At 42.0% G+C, this 21,661-nt stretch overlaps 1 protein-coding gene across 1 annotated transcript in view; it reads left to right on the forward strand.

The window, feature by feature from the left end:
* Positions 1-21,661, forward strand: part of fndc3ba (fibronectin type III domain containing 3Ba) — a 110,711-nt gene that overhangs the window by 61,434 nt on the left and 27,616 nt on the right. The window contains exons 8-17 of the mRNA XM_069661324.1: positions 9,458-9,516; positions 12,568-12,719; positions 12,807-12,866; positions 13,026-13,164; positions 13,564-13,617; positions 13,863-13,987; positions 15,272-15,446; positions 15,983-16,069; positions 17,731-17,866; positions 20,338-20,409. Coding sequence (XP_069517425.1) covers positions 9,458-9,516; positions 12,568-12,719; positions 12,807-12,866; positions 13,026-13,164; positions 13,564-13,617; positions 13,863-13,987; positions 15,272-15,446; positions 15,983-16,069; positions 17,731-17,866; positions 20,338-20,409 — 1,059 coding nt within the window. The remainder of the gene's footprint in view (positions 1-9,457; positions 9,517-12,567; positions 12,720-12,806; positions 12,867-13,025; positions 13,165-13,563; positions 13,618-13,862; positions 13,988-15,271; positions 15,447-15,982; positions 16,070-17,730; positions 17,867-20,337; positions 20,410-21,661) is intronic.

Genomic DNA, 21,661 nt, shown 5'->3' on the forward strand with positions numbered 1-21,661 from the left:
AACTCTGTTTCCGCGGAGACGTGTAGACGAGGTAAACAGCGTTTGTGGTTTCTGAAATCAGGCTGTACGCCGTTATCTCCTTTTGTGAGACGTCACGAATGAGGCGACATTCCTTGCAAAATGACGGACGTGACATAAACAGTGATGCTTAACAGGACTTTTTACATGTTTACACATATATGTACAGTTACTCGTCTACTACATTGAGGAACAGAGGCGTCAGGATAGATTTTTTCAGACATTTGATTAGCCGCGATTCTTCTTCTTCTTCCTTGCATGACCATTTATATCGCCGCCTGTTGGTGTGGCATTCTCATGACAGCGTTTCTGTTGTGTTTTTGCGCTTTCGTTTGAACAGGGATTTTTTATAACCGTGCTTGCGTGGACGGGGTTCTTTATTGGAAACGAAGGAGGCAAAAACTCAATAATACCCGTGCACGTGTAGACATGGCCTTAGTCAGTTGTCAGTAGGCACACCCTTTCTTTTCAGATCATTCAATCAACAGCATGACACGCACTTAGTTATATGAATTTAATGTTGATTCATCTGCCTTCAAATAATTGCTCAAGCCGAATTTGTACAAACCAGAATTAAACAAGTCCCAGCTTAAAATCCGATGATAAACTGCTTGTGCTCTGCCGGAAAATAAGCTGTGGGACTCTTGTAATGTAAATCGATAAAAGTTTTAATTAATCATCGCTAATATTGAACAAGCTTTATAGCTTTTACTGCGAAGCTTATACTTAACATAACTTAGGAAACAGATACTTGTGTAAATCACAAACACCCCAACACTTACAGATGAAGGCGACGATGTTACATAGGCTGTGGCTGAAATGAGCTATGTTGTCTACTGATCACTTTCGCCATAGTCGCTGTTGGTTATCGTCGTTCTACCAAGGTGTTAATCATTATTTAGCTTTTTAACAATTGTCACCAAACAATTGTCGATGTGATGAAAAGTTATTGGCATTTTGCAATGCAGCGGCCAAGATGTCAGGATTGGTGTTTTTAAAATGATGCACTTCAGTGAGTGAAGAAAGTTCAGTTTTCATGGTCTGAAAGGACAGCTTGGTGTGGATGGGTGGTGAACTGCAACAAAACAGGTGTGTTTTGCAATTTATCTGCAATAATGTAGACATGCACACGGTCAATTTGCATCTCTGCGCCTGTCATTCCCTTTGCCTACTGTTTTGTTTTTTAAATCCCTATTTGCCTCTTTTTTTTCTCCATTTCTCTGCCACTGTCACTCTCTCTTTTCCCTCTGCCGTCCGTCCGTCTGTGAATTTGTCCTCCACTCCGTCTGCCAGTCTGCAATCACTCTCTCAAGACTTCTCTGGCTGAGCAGGGTTGGATGGGGTCAGGGTTCTGAGAAACTCATCCCCCATAATCCCTCACTGCCGGGCCAGGCCGCCGTGCTGTTTCGCTGCACGTACACACTTACATAAACACACGTGCATACGTGCGCACACATTCAAAGCTCTTCTTGGAAAAGTGGCGAGAGTTTTTGTGTCGCTTGGCAGTGCAGATGCTCATCTCTGCGTAGTGAGAGGACTGCAGTGGACAAGGTCTCTCTGTCTCCGTCTGTCTACGTTTACATGCACACATGAAACCAGACATCAGGATATGGCAGGGAGTCAGAGAATGCAATTACATGTGTTTTTACTGAGACTTATTTATTTCTGTTTAGGCTGAGTTCGACTTTGGATGTCAGCATTTTAGAGACAAAGACACACAAATTATGTTTCTTATACATTGCTGGAATAGAGGTACTTTATATAAACTTTGCTATGCACATGTAGACTTAGAGAAATGGATAAAAAGTCTGTCCTGCAGAAGTCAAGCTGCCCTGAATTGGAAGTTTCTCCAATAAATCAGATTACTGCAGTAAAAAATTTAAAACCAAGGTTCTTATTTGCATGTCTAACTTTTCCTCTCTTTTTAAGAAGTTGATTTTTTAATTCTAACTTAGGTTTGTCCTCCATCCGCTGCCCTTTCTCGCTCGTCTCCTCTTCCTCGTTAATTTCCCTCTGCCAGTCTCTTGGTCTGTCTCTGCCTAACTAATCCCCTTTATAAACGATCAGGGCTCCGGCCATGAGAACCAAACCTTCACCATGACAACCACAATTTCAGGCATGTCCCAACGACTTCTCTGCCTTGTGTGTGTGTGTGTGTGTGTGTGTGTGTGTGTGTGTGTGTATGTAGCCCAGCTGTTGAGCAGATGGAATGCTCACTATGCAGCAGATGATAATAGTGTGGAATCCAAGGTCTGTGCCCCTCTCTACCTCCGTTTTCCTCTTTCCTCCCCTCTTTTCTTCTTAACCCTGTCCTCGCTCCTTCCTCTCTTTCCTCCTCTGTCTGCTCCTCCTCTCATCTCCACACCTCTCTATCTCTCGATCGCCCTTTCCTTCCAGCTGAGAGTCCGTTACTTTGCTTTGTTCTCCCTGATTAGAGGCTTCTTTAGATGGGTATCATATCTCACTTTGTCCCCTTAGGCAGACACACACACACACACACAATGCCTGTGGCTTGGTATGTGTGTGGAGCGGGGGCTGAGTGAGCGGCCGTTGCCACATTTTTCGCATTTTTTTCTCCAGGCCTTAAAGGTCTTTTTCTGTCCCAGTTGCAGACAGACTGCGTCTCAGAGCCACAGGCCGTCATGCAGGAGGAATTCAACCTCCTCGAAGTCAAAGTGACTCAGTTTTACTGTAGCTGTATTTGCTGGTGATGCCACTAATTTTAAAGTGTGTAGGAGTGCGACAATAAAAGAGGCTGTCGTAACATGTCTTTTATTTGAGGAGGGCTGAGGTAACGAGGAGGGAGAATTAGAGAGAATCAAGCACGTGAACGTGTGATTAAAAACAATCCAATGTACCCGATATGTTCCTTGGAATTAAGAGTTTGAGGAGTTGTTGCAGGTGTCCACTGTTTTGGAAACACATTAATTATTTGTTTTTTATTTGGATTTTGGGTGAACTTAAGTTGGAGCATTTCAAAGGCTGGCATAGTCACACAACTTTTTTGGTTGAGTCAAAAGTACAAAAGATGAGCAATGTTCTATGTTTGAAAATATCTGGGTCTTTGATGAAAAATCAAAGGTATACCGCCTTTGAAGATAAAAATGTTTGGAGAGATGTGAACTAAGACTCCTGAGTAGAGCTTTGGTTAGAGGTAAGAACACTTAAAATAGTGCTGCTAACGCTGAGCAGAGCACAGCATGTATGCTTAAAGAAACCTTATAAACATTTAGCAGTTAAAGCCTTCGAAGGCCGTATTTGAAGGCCAATTGCATCACAGTGGAGTGTCTAAGGCTGTCCCAATTCGAAGGCTCCTTCAGATGCGGTTGACAAATGCGTCCTCCTTTTCCCGGGCCACAAAGGATCCATCAGGTGCATCCTTCGCGGCCCAACGTATCCCGAGATGCATTGCTTGTCAATTCAAACAAGATGGCGGACTCTTATGCGGCCAGGAAATAAAAAATTTTGGTTTCAACTCAATCGAATAGCTAGCATTACACGTTAAAAAAACCACGGGCACTTGAAACAAACAAAAAATAAATAAATAACTTACTGAAAACTAGTTAAGCTAGCTAGTTAGCCCGCTAGCTACCTGTTGCTGGGTGACAGGAGAGGCGTTTGGTGACGCAAGGGTAAGGGCGGGAACAGCTGGTGACGCAAACAGGAACTCCTCTGTGGACCACCTCCTTCGAAGGCTGCAGCCCCTGGATTGGGACACAGCTACAGTCACCATCTATTGATACAGTTTTCATGCTTGTATGCTAAATACAGGCTTATATTAGAGCAAGCAGCCAGTTAGCTTAACTTAGCTTAAGTAGCTCCTGAAAACAGAGAGACACAGTTCAAGTCTTCTTGTCATTTTGGTGTTGCCGGTAACCAATAACTTCAGGAAGATAATGGCCTTGCTAAAAGTAGTTTTGTCTGTATGTTTTGACAGAAAAAAAGCGATCTGTTTCCTGCTGTGTCCAGTCTTAAGTTTGGCTAACTTAATCTGCTACACGCTATAGCGTAATATTTAGCATGTGGACATGAAAGTGGAATCTTGTTGTCTATTTCTCAGCAAGGAAAGTTTTCCCAAACTTTTTGTTTTAGGATGACAAAGCGTTTTTCGGCAGTGCTAATAAAGTTTCTATTATCATTAGCAAGCTAATGGTTATTATAGCTTAAGGCCTGCCACGGCACCAAAGGTACAAAATAAAAGATAACTCCTTGAGGTTTAAATGATTAAAACTGATGCCAAAAGATAAATGTGCAGTACTGGTAAACCATCAAAATAGAACTTTGTATTATAAAACCCAGCCTGTTGTGAAGGCAGTGACTGTAGCACTATAACTGCTACTATACTAAAATCAGTGCGCATCTGCTCTGCGCCTTCTGATGATGTCACAAAAGTTTGTGTAATCCTTGCCTCACATCCTCTAAAGCCTTCTCCTCCTTCCCTCCTTTCATCTGTCCTTTTCTCCTCCTCTCTGTTGATCCCTGGCTCGCTCTTTGTCTTTCAATTTCCTTGTGTTTTTCTACCTAATCTCTTACCCAGACTCCTCTTGCCTGTCCTCTCCCTCACAGCGGTCTGTCCTTCACTGTCTCTCTTTCTTCCCCTAAATCCCCCTCTCGCCTGTTTTTGGCTCGCCCCTGCTGCTCCCCCCTCTCCTCAATTCCTCATTCCTCCTCTTTTCCTGCTGTCCGTTGCGCTCCCTCGCTCCGTCTGGCTGTCCTCAGTAATCAAACACAGGCGGTCAGACACAGACAGGATGTGAGGTCAGACGAGGAGAGGAAGTAAGGGTGCGTGGGCAGCACATAAACAGAAAGAGAGGAGGCGAGGGACAGTGAGGACAGAGGACTGTGTATTTATGTGTGTGTGTTTGTGTGTGTGTGGAGTTACACTGGGAAGAGATTCAATTTCTGTTTCAGCCGTCAGCATCGACTTCTTGTGGTTGTTCTCTGTATTAAATGCTAAAACAGCTGGACTAAACGACCACAGCGAGTCATAACACTCAGCGGTGAGGTGAAGCAGTAGTGTTTTTCAAACTTTATTACAGGTCTACTGAAATATTAAATAAATCTCTTACTTCTGTCACAGTTTGTGGGTTAGCCAACCTTTTTCACAGTGCTGAAATATTAGTCTGTCTGGTTCAGTGTCGATTTGTTTGGGCTGTGTGTGGTTGCGTAATGTTGCCATGAAATTCAGGGTTATTCAAGTTAATATTTTTACCAGCTTTGGTCGGTAGTCACCCCTTTAGATCTACTGAGCTACAAGTTACTTTACAAAATAGAAACTCATATTTCAAAGGAATATTTTGGAATTTTAAGAAAGACACTAATTTGCTTTCTTGCTGAGACTTAGATGAGAAGATTGATACCACACTCATATATCTTCGTTAAATATGAAGCTACTGTCGGTTAGCTTAGCTTAGCATAAAGAATTAATGCAGGGAGAAACAGCTAGCCTGGCGGTTTGCAATGGCACAAAAGCTGCAAATTATTAGGTTATAAAAAAAATCCCCTGTCCAAACGAAAATGCAACAACACATATGTTTACGTACATATATGTGTAAACATGTAAAAAGTCCTGTTAGCAAGGTTAGAAGCATCACTGTTTTTGTTACGTCTGTCATTTTGCAAGGAATGTTGCCTCATTTGTGACACCTCACAAAGGAGATAACCGCTCACGGCTTGATGTCACGAGCCAAAAACGCTGTTTACCGTCTACACGTCTCTGTGGAAATAGAGTTTCTAAAAGTCTTCACCCTGGCCGGTCGTTTTCAGTGACCTAAAAAATGCCAGAAAAGCAGAGAAAAAGCTACACAATGAAAATTATACGTGTAGACATGGCCTTAGATTAGTTTCACGCAATGAGTTATTCATTCATTTGAGATTTTAATTGAACAATATAACCAAAGTTAGTTTTGTACTTTGTATATTTAACACTAGAAATTACAGGACTGAATTGCAATTGTAGTCTTTCATATCAGTCACTGCTATTAGAGCTGTCTATTGTGTGATTTTTGGGAACATAATAACACTCATTTGCACAGAAGATAATGGAGGGATTTGAAGCTAAATTCGAGGTCTTAAATTAAATGTGTTTGATTATTGGCGTTGAGAAAATCTCACTGACCTTAATGTTCTCTAAAAATTCAAAAAAAATAACAGCTTAAGCTTCACTTCATGAAAAAAGTACAACAACTACACCGGCCTCTGTGGCTGCCAAAACAAGGAAATGACCTTTATGATTTTTCTGTTACTGGTAGAGGGTTTCAGCAGAAACACAATATTAATTCCTCCCGGGAACTTCCGCAGAAGCTGTTCATCATACATTCATATTGTGTGATTATGAACATCTGTTGTTTGCTGAATGTCACAGCTGAAATGATGCTGTAATGGAATTCCACCTCTTCCCGTGTTAGCCGCAGCGGACAAGTAGCTACAGGAGTGCAGCATTTAACAGGCCATATTCTCCTTCTTCACTCAGCTGTGATGAATAGGTGGAATAAGCTGGGTCAGCCCGTTAGCTGACGGAGCTGCTCATGTCTGGAGCTGCGTGTCTGAGTCTGCCTTTATTCCATAAAAAGGGAAGAGTTCAATGGCGTCCAAGTGGATGAAAGGGGACGAGTGTGTGTGTAAAGGGAAAAAAATAAAAAGTCGCTAATGGCCCAACGTGTCTAGAAGTGATGCAGAGTGTGTGCTTCACCTGTTGAACTCTACCCACGCATGCACACTCAGTAGCTGTACTCCCCTCCTCATGTCACCCATCACCCTGTAACCTGATACTTGCATACACACACACACACACGCACGCTTTTTTATTCAGTCGAACACACACACACACACACACACACACACACTGAGGTCAAGTTGAGGTTGTGCTTCCATGACATCACTGTTGCCATGACTCATAAGTGTACCCCCAGGCACAGTAAGGCCCTCTCCTCCACAGAACCTGTCAGAGGGGCTTATCCACTCACTCACACACACGCACACTAACACGCACCCAGTCGCTCATTCATCACTTGCTCCACACTGATATAAGAAACACAAAATATATACAAGTGTACACTATGTGCGTACTTACCTGCTCACTCCTGTACCACCGTAACACACACATCAAACAGATTTGGTTTTACACACTTGCTTGTATTTCCGACCCTCAAACACAGACTCACTTTCTCCCTCACACACACACACACACAGTCTCCGTCTCGCACGCACACACACGTACACTTCCTGCGTGATTTACAGTGGTCAGACTCGGATGGAGAAAGCAGGCCTCCTCTGATCGGAAAAACCTCAACTGCGGGGATCACGCAGGGGGAAAGACTTCCACATGTGTACACACACACTTCGTTCGCCTTCCTCATAATAACCCCGAGTGTCTAATAAATCAACTTAGGACACATCGTATCACTGGACCAGACCTGTACACAGTGTTTTTATGTGCATATGTTTATGCGACATGTATATGTGTGTGTGTGTGTACCTGTACCAGAAAATGGTCCTTTGGTAGATTGGAAAGTACAGCTGCATTTTATGCCTCACATGTTGCCTTGATGAACTTGAGGAGTACAGCTCATGATTCATTTAGTTATGGCAAAAAAAATGACAGAAAAATGCTTTATTGTCGAAGTCTCTTAAAGCATGTTGTGATGCGTTTAAGTTGCTTTTTTGACTGATCAATAGTCCTAAAATTACTCAGTTGGACAGCATGATTTAAACCTGGAACATAATGATGAGCGGCATTATTTTCATAGGAATACATATACCCTTTCTTCTCTACTAAGCATGTAACTAATTACACTCCTGCAGCAGCCTTATGTGGCGCCACATTCACTACATACATACGGCATTGTGCTGAGTTTAGCATCATGCAAAACAAGCTGTACAGCAGAGCTACAACAACACCGCTGACGTCAGAGCATCGCCGGATAAACATTCACAGGTGTAGGGACGGTTGATTGAAAATGATACATAATAATGATGAGGATAATGATTTTCTATGAACTAATGCCTGCAAAAGTAATCAACATTTACTCTGAACAGAGCAGTCACAGAGGAATATGAGTCATGTGTTTTTTTGGGGGGGTGATTCCCATCATTTTCACTCTAGGTCAGAAATTTGTGACTAATGCTTTTCGGTGGAAAACTAGATAGTTAAGTGTTTTATTTTTCTGAGGTCTGTGCTCATCATGACTTGATGAGGAGAAAAAAGGCTGAAGAAAACAAGTGTTGCATCACACACTGTTAGACAACACACTTTCTTTTTTTCTTAAATTTAGAATTCAGGTCTGTTTTTCATCTATTTTTGGCTCTTTGTGTTTTTTATACACAAACAGCTGAGTTTGGATAGACTCTTTTCACAGACAATAAGAGGGAGGATCAGTGAGTCGCAGTGCATTTAGGCTGAATTTAGATGCAAACCTTGGCTGACTTTGGGCAGTAATGAGCCGCAGTCTCCTAGATATCACAGTAACATGGCTTGAGGGAATTTACACCCCTTGTCTTTGTCACCCAGCAGCTTCGTTTTCTTACATCTGTTTTTAAACTTAGAATATTTAAGCAATATCACATGAGAGGGAGTGATGTTGTACCGAATATCACCACGGCTGTGGCACAAGGCCACAGGACGAGTGCCGCGGATAATCACAGCCATGATGACATTCAGTACAACAGACTACTTACATACTGTTAATAAACACTACAGCTGAATGTGTATGTCTACATTGATCATGCTGGTACCTCTGAAGCACACAGCAGACTCTTATTAAAACCTACAGATAAATGTAGTCATGCGGCCTGTGGCCTTGTGCCTACGACTGAATCACAGCCGTGATGATATTCAACATCACGACCTCGAGTCAGATATTGCTTAAATTGTTTTTGCTACTAGTTCCTCAACTTAACTGAAACTGGACTTTTGTTGCCTAGCAACCCAAACATTCTCATGCACTCTGTCTATAGGTTACTATATGTATATATATTATATGTATGTATATGTATAAATGTACATTTATCTATTTGCTTTAATTTATCATCAACCAGAGAAATAAGAGTCTGCTCTGTGATTCAGAGGTACCAGCCTGATCAATGTAAACTGCTGTAATGTTAATTAACACCTGGTTAAGGCGGAGTGATACACAGAGTGAAAAGTCCCAGTGATGTTCTATATCGCCACTCATGCAATGCCTCTTGTCCAATCAGATTACTTGGTCAGAAATAACTGTTGTATAAAGGAATATATTTTCTCATTGTTTGAATTCAACTACAAACAGGCAGAATCAAGCTCTAACATGTACACACAGATTGTAGTTGTGACTTTTCTTGCGTAACAAACACAATGCCAGTCTCTCTCTTACTGCTGAATCTTACATTTTATAAAAACATCACCTGTGGTCAGTGTTTAATAATTACTCTAATTACACTTTTTTTCTGTCTGTATCCTCAGATCATGATTCAGAGGGGAAACGAGTCCAAGACATGCTGTCTACAATCGACAAACCACAGGTTGGTATGCACGCCGCCTCCCACAGCTGCACACACACAGACACAAAAACACACTAATCTGACTTACTTATAACCACTTTCATCAATCACCTCTTGTCTGATGCAGTCATAGCTGGCACACATGTCGATGTCTGTTCCATATTTTGTTCCCGTCTCTGTGATTAGCATTAAAAATCAAATGCGAACACTGCAACTTGTGTTTGCATCTTATTTTGAAGAGGCTTAAGTAATGGTCCCAGGAAAGGCAGCTTTTCATTTAAGCTCTGCTCATCCCGGCCACATGAGGGCAGCATCTGCTCATCAAAACCACCCACTTTATCAGCTGGAAAACACCGTACACACCAGCAGCTTTTTCTCCCTCCATAAGGGGCAATGTGAATGAATTAGCCGCATTATGGTTGAGAGGATTGCTTACATCGGGTTACGACAGTTTGGTCAGCGGGCTGTGCAACTGCACCATGTAAGGTTGAAATACACAGCGAGAACAGAGAGAGAGACTGAAATGTGAAAAGGAGAAGGAAAGACATGAAAAAGAAGCAACATAAGCCCCCTGGGAGATGTAGAGTTGTGACCTCACATCACTTCTGCACAGCAGAAATCTATTTGCGTCATTAATCTCTATTTTGCGTCATTAACTGCAGAATGATCCTCCGTTATATAATCACCCTCTATTACCATAATATAGCCATTAATATGGTATGCATTCATAAAGGAACTTTACAGTCGTTCCCGCGACAGCGAACGTGCCTGCCGATGATTCAGCTGTGCGCCGTACACACACGGTAGCAGGTGTTGCAGAGGCTCATATGAGTTAAACATTTTCACAATATATCCTTGTTCTTCTGGTTGGATTGTTTCCTCTCGTAGCAGGAGGGAACATCTCTTTCGGTAAGATTGGATTACGAGGAGCAATGCATGGACAGAAAAGAAGTTTCACCTCAGAGGTTTTGCCGCTCATAAAAGCACGGGTTAGATTATCATGCACATAAGATTTGATAAGACCTGATTTTAGCAGCAAGGCGTTACAAATATTAATATGTTTGTGCGGGAAAGGTTGCTTATGTGGCATCATTACTCATAGTTTTGGTTGATTCATACGTGGTGATATTTTCAGCAAATTAGGTTACAGACAAAAGCTAATTCTGTTTCCTGCCTACGAGCCCTTCACACAAAGGAGAAAGGTACAAAATAACAAGTAATCTCCACATTGCTGACCATGGATCCTAATAAATGCGCTGCTTGTTCAGCCGTTAAGTTACCCTGTTGTATGTTATCTACAGAATACCTTAAAATGTATATAAATCCCACAAATAATCAGATTATGCCAGAAAAAACAAGATGATACATTCTTGTTAAGTTGGTTAATGAGTATTTAGGTTGAAAGACACATTAAAGGGGGGGTATTATGCTAATTTCAAGCTTCACATTTCAGTCTGTGATACCTGTGGAGTAGCTTAGCATAAGTTACAGTTAAAAAAAACAACTTTTTCTAACATGGTGCTCTGTGCAGGCCATCATACAGCATCTGCCTGAAACGACTCTGTCCCTTTAAGAAACCCCGCCCCTACAAGCCCGCTTTCTTCTGATTGGCCAGCTCTCCAAAGCCTGCCGAGGCTGCAATTTGTGACGTCACAAAGTGCAGCGTGTAGAAAAAACTGTCTAAAGAGAGAGAGCTGAGAATTTTGAACTTCACCCACGTTTAGTCTGAACATCCAACACTGTCACATTATATATATGTCTTAAAATGTGAAACAACAACAAATCTAACCAGCTACAGCATGACCGTGTGAAACATGGAGCTCTAGGCTTATGAGCACGACCAATGAAGTATTGGCACTCCTGCATTACACTTTCCGACTGACCTTTCCGCTCACATCCTTCATGTTTGTGTCTGTGTGTTAACTCGTTCTGTATCTTCCGTATAGAAGAGCGAGCACAAAGATAGAGAGGGGGAAAGAGAAAGTGTCTTGAAGGCCGGCCTGCTGATTTATTTTTGTGGGAATGTAAAAAACATCAATGGAAAATCGTATAACGCTTAGTTGGATTGAAGGATTTACATGATTGATTTAAATACACTTCTGTTATAGTAATAAAAGTTGGAATGTAAATCCAATTGTGATCAGAGTAAAGCTTTGCATGTAAATCTACGCAGCTATTGTCTGGATATGAGAGTAAGAGAGGGAGTTAAAGGTCAAAGCAGGCAGTTACTAGTTGTTCTTCAAACAGAAGCTGAGGACTGATGACGGATACAGTAGATTCTCACCATCGTATGTACATGATGAACCGTCTCTAATGTTCAAAGGGAACGATGACTGCAGTCCTCTTAATGGTGCCCTTCAGTGTTGAGTGCAGTGTTCTTCAGTCTTTATCTCTGTTTGTCATCCTTTTATGTTTACTTCCTGTTTCTTTGTGCCCTTTCTTCCTCCCCTCTCTCTCTGCTTTCTACATAAAACTGTTGTTGCATTCCTCTTCAGATCATTCAGTATGTTGACATCATATTAAAGTATCCAAAGTGATGGCGTTCTCAGGCATGTGGACACAGCGACGCGATCTCGTAAAACTCTAATCATCACTATCAGAACTCCGAATAAAAGACATGTCTGTCTGTTTGTGCTTTCCTGTCTGTCTTCCTCACAGACAGTCTAGGCATGGCTGTGGTTTGTGGTGCCCTTAAGGCACATTCATTGCCTGTTCAGTGGAAGTGGAGTCTGGAATAGCTGCAGACTGTGCTAAATCATGCTAAATTAGCTCACCCGCCGTTAGCTGAAACTTGCATAAACATGCAAACACTTGCAGACAGGCGGTGAAACACACAAACATGCATTCTTTTTAAATGTTTGTTCATTTTAATATTATGGAAGGATTTTACCTCCATATTAATGAGGGTAAAATTACTGTTGCATTGAATAGCACTTAATAGAATAGAGACATTGTCCCGTGTACCGGCTAACAGAATGCCACACCTTATACAAGGAAACATTTTGTGCATGGGTAATTGTACTGAGACGCATTGTGTTTAACAGTCAGTGTTATGTCTCTGCGTGTCTTCAGGTGTCCAATGTGCAAGCGCGGGCTGCACGGCTGTCCTGGGCCCCCCCGGCAGGGCTGGTGAACAGGCATAGTAACGGGATGCCCGTCTCCTGCTCCTTCGAGGTCTCTCTCTCAGATAAGGGACGAGACGGGAAGTATCGCCTTATATACAGGTGGGAAACACACTCCATGATGAAAGAATGAAGCGCAAGTAACATCTAAAGGACATTAGAGTGACTTTTGTGTGTGTGTCTTTTTAGTGGCGAAGAATTGGAGTACCTTGTAAAAGACCTAAGGCCAGCGACAGACTACCACGTACGGTAAGGACGAGGTTTCTGACCTTCTGTTCTTTCTGGATGTTTCGATGCCTGTGTTTCTGTTACATTCGTATGTTATCCATGGTAGGTTTGTGGTTTTATTTCCCTTGTATTAAGATTCTCGCTTTATCTAGTCATGAACATTTCATGTCTCTCCTGAAGGGTGTCTGCGATGTACAACTCGGTTCGAGGCTCGTGTTCAGAGGCCGGCTCGTTCACCACACACTGCAGCGTCCCCGACGTCCCGCTATCCCCGAAACTCTCCCACCGCACCAAGAGCACCCTCACCCTACAGTGGAAGGTAAAGACACGAACTCCTGATGCTTGTATACGCTTTGATGACACATTTGCATTGAAATAATTACAAATGAGTCTAATGAAAACTAAACTATACATGTAGCTTCACCTGGTTTATCCTTTAGCTCGACTCTAACACAGAGGCATTCTTGAATTGTTGCACAATGACATCAGAGCGCATCCCTCCCTCTGACCTTTAACGCACAAGTCATTTTTATCCACTCACACTGTCACTGATAAACACTGACATCAGTCATCCACACAGGATATGAGGCCAGTCATAAAAACACGGCAGGTATTTCGTCTGTCTCAGTGTCAGATTCTCCTATTCTCGGCTAATCTCTCTGTCTCTCTCTCGTCTCTCCCCTGCCTCTCTCGGCCCATTTTCCCCCGTCCTCCACAGCCCCCAGGCGACAACGGATCCAAAATCACAAACTACCTGCTCGAGTGGGATGAGGTAAAAATCTGTCATCCTTTCTCCTTATTTCAATGAAGCACTGATCCTTATCGCAGACGCCACTTAACGGATGTTAACATCCAGCTCCTCAAAAGATTTAATGAGCCTGTGTTTTATCAATCCTTGTCGGTCCCTACTCTCCTCCTCCTTCATGCTTTTTCTTCATATATTTTATTCTTTCTTTAATCATCTTTTGCAACCAATCTGTCTGACACCCCCATGTCTCGTCTCCCTCTCCTCTGCAGGGAAAGAAGAACAGTGTTTTCAGAGAATGTTACTTTGGGAGCCAGAGACACTGTAAGCTGAACCGGCTGTACCCCGCCTGTGGCTACACGTTCAGAGTGGCTGCGCACAACGACATTGGCACGAGGTACTGTTACCCATCACTGAATACACGAATCACATGAACCTGTGCACGTCATCTCAATAACCATTCCGGGTTCTCCGTTCATATTTGAGCTTTTCAGTCGGCCCTTAACACAACTCTATTTTAGTAACAATGCACATGTATACCTATGGGAGCAAATTGTATCACTTTCAACCATAACATATGCGTCTTCATGATCTGTTCACCCTCATCACGATGGGCAGACACACATCCACCACTCTATGTGTGGCTATTATTCTGCATGTGACATGAGTCATTTTCCTTTTTCTCATTTACGCCCCTCTCTTCTCTTCTCCTCTCGTCTCCTCTTTGTAATTATGGTGGGCATCGTTGCGTCTGCAGTTGTTAGGGTGTCACAGGAGGGAGGTGGGCGGTGATAGAGGGGAGGAAGGGCAGGGGAGGAGGTATAAGCCAGCTAGATAAAGTGGCCTTAATGCATACTTCAGCTTGATCCACCTTTGTAGCCATGGGCAGATATTCTCGGCAAGCACACTACACTACATACATGCATGCTTTTGATGTTTTCACTTTATTTCTGACATGAACAACAGCTCTCAATTTAGCCTCTTTCCTTTTTTAAAGAATGCAGCCTCTTCCTCCCTGCAGAAATAATCATTCGTGATGCAAAGCCTCCCTCAACATGACTCGGTCAAAACCTAGTATGTGGCTGACCGCATCAGGTCAATGTGCGCTTTTGTGGTCAATGTGTTACGAGGACTGTCCTTATGAGGACGATGACAACGTGTTTGACTTAGGTGAGGACAAGCAGCGGAGGAGCAGCCCCGCCTACTCCCCGAACAAAGTATCCAGAGCCGTATAGACAGAGAGTCGCGTCAGTGGAGGTCCAATATCCGTGATCCGCCATTGCGATGTCGCAACTCTCTCTCTCTACGACTCTACGAAAGTACCGTCGCTCACTCACTCACTCAGTCAGTCAGTCACTTAGAGACCCATGTGTAGGGCTGACACCGGCGGTCAGCCAAAAAGTGATATCACAACTCCTCTATGGGGGGTGCCGGTTTAGCTCAGTTGGTAGAGCAGGCGCCCCATATACAGAGGCTACAGTGCTCGTTGCACTGATCGCAGGTTTGACTCCCCCGATCTGCCGATCCATCCGGTGCATGTCATCCCCCACTCTCTACTCCCTACATTTCCTGTCTCACTTCACAGGTCCTATCTAATAAAGCCAAAAATAAATTGCCTCAGTGTTTGTAATAAAAACAAAAAAGTGACTGAAATGGAAATGTGTGTGTGTGTTTTCTGCAGTGGCTTCAGCACAGAGGTGGTGTTCTACACCATGGGCACCCTGCCGGCTCTGCCTCTTGCACCCCGGCTGGTCAGGGCGGGGGTGTCCTGGGTGACCCTGGAGTGGGGGCGTCCCGAGGGCAGTCCGAGCGAGGAGCAGCTCAAATACACACTTGAGATCCAGGAGGACAACAGCGTGAGTACAACAAACATTCATGTTTTATATAAACACATTTACAAAGTTTGTAGTAGTGGCACAGAGCCTTTTCTATTGCTTTAAAAACAGCCTGCATATATCTGAACGTGGCAGGAGCTAGCTGTGAACATAAACATTAATGTGATTGTGTGAAACCTTTAGTTATTTCCTTGTATTATTGAGCTCTGTGCTGTCAGTCACTCAAATCCCAAAGGAAAAGAAAAAGGAGAATAAAATATATTCCCCTTTAAAACTGTACTTTTAAAAGCTCTATAACAAAATAAGAAATATAATACATGCATAATACATTGTGAAATAGTTTAGAATACACAGCAGATTTACGAATCAGTAAATCCCATTATACACAAGCATACACAGAAGAATAAACACTTTTAAAAAGGAAATTGCTCCCACACACTCCTCCTCCTTTCCTCCCTCACACATGCATAATGCATAAAGTCAGAAAATGTACACTCAAGCTTAAAATGGTAAAAGAAACACCTGCACACACATAACCGTCAGTGTGTCACCCACAGGGAACGGACTTTCATCCAAAGTACACTGGAGAAAACTTGACCTGTACTGTACAAGGCCTGAAGAGGAGTTCACAGTATAAATTCAGGGTAAGTGAAGACAATATTTGTTTGATATTTATCCTCCTTATTTTTATTGACAAAAATGCTTTAAAGGAATGTCAGAGCTACAGCTTTCTTGTTGAAATGAGAAACCTTAACCACTGTATGAACTGTGTGCTAAATTTGAAGCTAACATAGCAGCCAGTTAGCTTAACTAAAGCTCCTGGAAATCATTTCCCAGCTTAGAGATATTTAAATATTTAATAAGTAAAACTAGAACTGTCATTCTTACATTTTAATTTTTCTACAGTTCACAAGATATAATGTGTTAATTAGTGAACTTTAGACGTGCTAGAAGATGGATTTTGTTATTTTTGAAGAAAGCTAGGCTAGCTGTTTTCTGTTACACTAAGCTATCGTTTCCCAGCTGTAGCTTAAAATTGACCATACAGACGTGAGAATGGACTAAATTGTTTATTCCTACTACTCCTATTCCTTAAAAGAGTAAGACAAGAGTGAGTATGTGTAAGGTGCTGGTAGGTGTGCTTTTCACTATTTTAGAGCTAGCCAAGCTAGCTATTTCCCCCTGTTTCCAGTCTTTGTGCTACGCTAAGCTAACATTTGCTGGTTGTAGCTTCATATTTACCATATTTTATACGAGAATGGAATCAATGGTTTCATCTAACTCTAAAGTAAATGGATGTTTTTCTCTTTTGCGTGTGTCTGTGGTGTGCAAAATGATAGCTAGAATGATTAGCATGAGCTGCTTTGGTGTGTCTTATGACTGCAACATAGGAGGGTACAATAAAGTTACATTTAAAACATTACAAAAAATAACATGTTATAAAAGTACATTAAAGAAAACCTGCAACAAGCTTAGCTGTCAGTTGTGTTCTCTTTCTGTCGTGTTTTAAAAAATGTTTGGAAGGACGCCGGCCCATCCAGATGTGGTTTAGAGGTAATACAACACCCATCATGCTAGCTGGGAATACAGCATTTTACTGCAGTGAATTGGCTGCAATTTAACCAGTAGTGAAATAGGCAATCCACAAGCCATTAAGCAAGTAGAGAGCGCTTTTCAGTCCCGCTAAAAGCCGTGATAGCTCTTCTTAATGCGAGGACATCGTGAAACAAAATGTACCGACAGTACAGGTCTGCGAGCATGTTTTCTGGTGTGTTAATGCAGGCAGTCCTGTCTGTGTTATCAAAGAGAGTGTGTTGGTGCAATCATGGCGAACAACACGCCGCATGTACTTCCACACACGAGTACATGTCCTCACTCGCATTGTCAGATGAGGCGGCACATGCTTTAGGACCCATACACGCGTGCTCACACATAAAGAGACACCTCTGGGTTCTTTGTGATGTTCACCCGGTGTGAACGTGGGGCAAAGTGATTGTGCATTGGATGGGGTAATGAGGTGGGATAAACTGAAGAAGAATGAAGGCAGAGGAGTCAGGAGAACCACAGGTGAAGGAGCAGAAAAGTAATGGCTCCTATTAATCAGAATAGTTCCTTTACTGTTGATGGATTTCTCCGCACGATCCCGTCTCTCATCTATCTGTGCACACCGTGCCTCTTTTTTGTCGCACACTCTATCTTTACTCATTTTGTTTTTCTCTCTTGCCTGATAGTGTAATCAATTTCTCTATCTATTTTTCTCCATTCTTCCTTTAACTCTCCATTCGGTCTTTTTCCCTCCCTGCAGCTCATAGCATCAAACATGGAGGGAAAGAGCAGTCCCAGTGAAGTGTTGGTGTGCACCACCAATCCAGACAAACCAGGCCCTCCATCTACACCCTGTGTCACCGCGGCGACGCCCTACGGATTTACTGTCACATGGGGTAAAAACACACCTTTACATGTAAATTGTGATTTGACAGGGAGATGGATAATATTCATAACAGGCACATTTGCAAAATGCACCAACATGAACCTTTTTACCCTCTTACATACAGATGCATGTAAAAGAATATGTTTTTTACAGTCTCCAACTTATAATAGTGTAATACTCCAATCATTTAACCATTATTTCCTGTGATGCGTTGCCCTTACCTGTCTGAAATTGCCGGAATACTAAATATAGTTTCACCCGTGTGTTAGACCATTACTCAGAGCTTAAAACCAAGAAAGCCAGTCGTCGCAGTTCTTTGAATTTGGTGATAATTAATGCAAGCTGTTTTGATAGTTCTGTCATTCCCAGTGAGCACAAACCGGGATTTCAACGTTGAATTTTGAAAACTGAGTGAAATCAGGTCTGAACGTCTAAGACTTAACTTTTTCTAACCTTCTAAAATATGGTTACGACATCAACGTGTCAGAAACGCATTTTTGTTTTATCATTCTGATCATTTGTTCATTTTAGCGTTGAAAGGGTGACGAAAGTGATGATTGTACCCAGCAAGAAAAAGCTGCGATTTAAAAAGCCAGTGCTCGATATAGCCCTGATTTAGTCCGGCTATTTGGAGCCCACTTACAGCCACATTTGTCTGAAAATTGTTTCAATTTAGTTTTTGCTCACGCAACTTATGTGGTGAGTGATATCCCATCATGCAAGCAAAGTCAACAATAAATTCAAGGTGTTATCAATTCATTTACATGGGTCTATGCATAGCCATGATCTAGCTATGAATTATACAGGCTACGTGCAGCCAGCTTTAAGAGGTAAATATGAAACGCCAAAGTATGGTTTACATTTTCTGTTTACCTTTGTAAATTCAAGTGCTTTCATCATTTCAAGTGCTATCAGGAGAAATAGCATTAGCAGATGCTTTGGTGTCTAGTACCCTGTGAGCACCGGGATTTCAACAGTGAAATTTAATTGAAAACAGGGTGAAATCAGTTCTGAACATCTAAGGCATAATTTCAACCTTTTTTCAACCGGCGAAAATACGGTTACGACGTCAACGTGTCAGAAACACATTTGTGTTTTATCATTTTGTTCATTTGAGCATTTCAGGCATTTCTCCAAATCATTTTCCAGCGGTGGGTGAAATCCGGTCTACACAAAGACGTAATTTCAACACATTTTATTTTAAATGCAAAAATCATAAACACAGCACTTTATGGGCTGTGTGATGTTAACAAAAAGGTTCAGAGACATCGTCAAGGGAGCAGTTTGAACATTCTCCACAGAAGAAGAAAAAAGAAGACTCTGGTACTTCAGCTGTGCAGCTCTGACTGTAACAAGCCCTGGATACTGACATAGTTCATTAATACCTGACGGACACGCTTTTCACAAGAGAACTCGGTAGCTGACAGGATTGATTGATTGCTCGGCTTTAATACAGTTATCGCGGGATCGAGTCCGGGTCAACCCATTTTGCAAAAAACATTTCGTTGGTGCCTAGTGATGCACTGCTCAATTATATAATCATTTTAGCCGCTATGAGACTTGAAAATTGCAGGTAGAATGTGGGATGAATCTCATGACAGAAGCAGGTGAAATCTGGTCGAAACACAAACGTGTAATCAGCGTCTTCATATCGTCGGGGAAAAAACTTTTGAACCAGATTTACATGTCTTTTCAACAGGAGCCATAGCCGTCATTTAAACGTCTTTTCAACTGATAAATGCTCGCTAGGTTTAATCAAGCGCAATAACTGATTAAAATATCCAAATTATAATTTTCTAAGTATCAAAAAACTTCTACGCTCCTCATGAGAACCTCTCGGGCCCTTCTGTAACTCTTTTACCAAATTCACAGAACTGTGCAGATCTGATATATTTTTTTAAAGTGGTGAGAGTCGCTAAAAAACTCCACTTGATTAAAAAAAACGATTGAAAGCGTTGAGGAAAAGTGGGAAATCATTGACAAACTGCTGCTTCTGGGGTGTTATCGTGAATGTTACCTTGCATCCATAAAAGCCATCATGTCTGCCATCATCCATCTGTCCTGCGTCAGTGCTGCTGGAGTCAGGGCAGCCTGTCCTCTCTCAGATGTTGTCAACATTGCCTGGACCTAACTCTGTCTCTCACTGATGACATCATTGATTTGACTGTAATGGCTAAAAACACAAACAGTTAAAGAGTGCTAATCAGTTGTCTTTATTTATTATTCTAACATTTTACTAGATACATTCTGTGGCTTTGATTAGGGAGCAAAATGTCATGAAAAATGCCGCAACTGATGACTTGAATGTGTGTTAAATATTGTGCTGATAATGAGCTCTTACACCTTTTCCTGACGTCTTAAAGGCTGTGGTGAATATTTGAATTTGTTTTTAATTTTTTCCATTAAGTTTTTCTCCCAACTGATGATGTTTCTGTGTCATGCTAACCCAAACTAAAATGAGCCCGTCTTCCCCTTGTGCAGATCCTCCACAGGACAACGGGGGCTCAGAGGCTCTCACGTACCTGCTAGAGATCTCCGAGGGATGCTCTGAAGGTACCTCCATCTACCACCTACCGCACATTTAGCTGCTTTAAGTGCTTGTTCTCAGCCTATAATTTCATAGAACAAAGCTCGAAATGTACAATCTGTCCTCTCTCCCCGGTGTCCGCTCTCTCTGCGTGTCCATTTCCTTCACTTATTCTCCTAAGAAGAACAGCGGACATAATTCACTCTCTGTTAGCGTTCATTTAGCGCACAGCGTCCTCAGATCTGCGCTGCAGGAGACCAAATGTTCTCTTGTATCACAGTAGAGGTGATTTATCAAAAGCAACACACTTTTAATCATAAGTCCAATGACTTGGCCAAATTAGAGGAAATTGGTATAAGTGGTTAATTAATCTCTTGATTATGAGGGCAATTAACTTGAGCGAGATTTTAATGCAGTTGTGTTTTTCTTAGATTAAAATATTTGAGAAGCACCCAATTAAATGAACTCTTAACTGCCCTGAAAGCTGAGCTTCAAATGTAGTATTTTCCCATCTTAACATTTATTATCCGTGGCTAAATAAACAACAAAAAAGTACAGGAAAACAAACATCCTTAGTTACTTGTGATCAAAGTTTAAAATCTCAGCTCGTCAGTTTAATCAGGTCTGTGTGGGCGGGATTTGATCTGATATGATTTACGGCGACCAAACAAGCAAACAACTGTCATCACATTCTGATATGAATGCTCCTGATTGTTGCGAGGAAGTGCATGTAATCACCCTTTCCAACTAAATACCACAATTTAAACCAGCGAGAGAAGAGCTCACATATAAGATTAAATACATAAATGTTAAGATTTTTGTATGTAGAATTCCTACTCTGAAACAGATGCATGGATAACAAAATGAAGTCCACACAACCGTCACTGAACACTCACACTGTTGTGCAGTGCTTCGAAGTTTACCTTAAAGAGGGGGTATTATGCTGTTTCACATTTTAAGACATATATATAACTTAACAATGTTGGATGTCCAGACTAAAATGGGTGAAGTTTCAAATCTGTAGGTAAAAGGATGTCGGAACTGTGAACGCCAGGTTTCACATACGCGCTGCACTTTGTGACGTCACAAAGTGCAGCCTCAGCAGGCTTTGGAAAGCTGGCCAATCAGAAGAAAGTGGGCTTGTAGGGTTTCTTAAAGGGACAGTGTTGACTGAGTGTTTTCAGGCAGAGGCAGTTTTTTTTAACTGTAACTTATGCTAAGCTACTCCACAGGTATCACAGAGTGAAATATGAAGCTTGAAATGAGCATAATACCCCC

Source organism: Semicossyphus pulcher, unplaced genomic scaffold, assembly GCF_022749685.1.
Source record: "Semicossyphus pulcher isolate SPU_LCO1_2020_fin unplaced genomic scaffold, fSemPul1.0.p SCAF_14, whole genome shotgun sequence".
Taxonomy (NCBI): domain Eukaryota; kingdom Metazoa; phylum Chordata; class Actinopteri; order Labriformes; family Labridae; genus Semicossyphus; species Semicossyphus pulcher.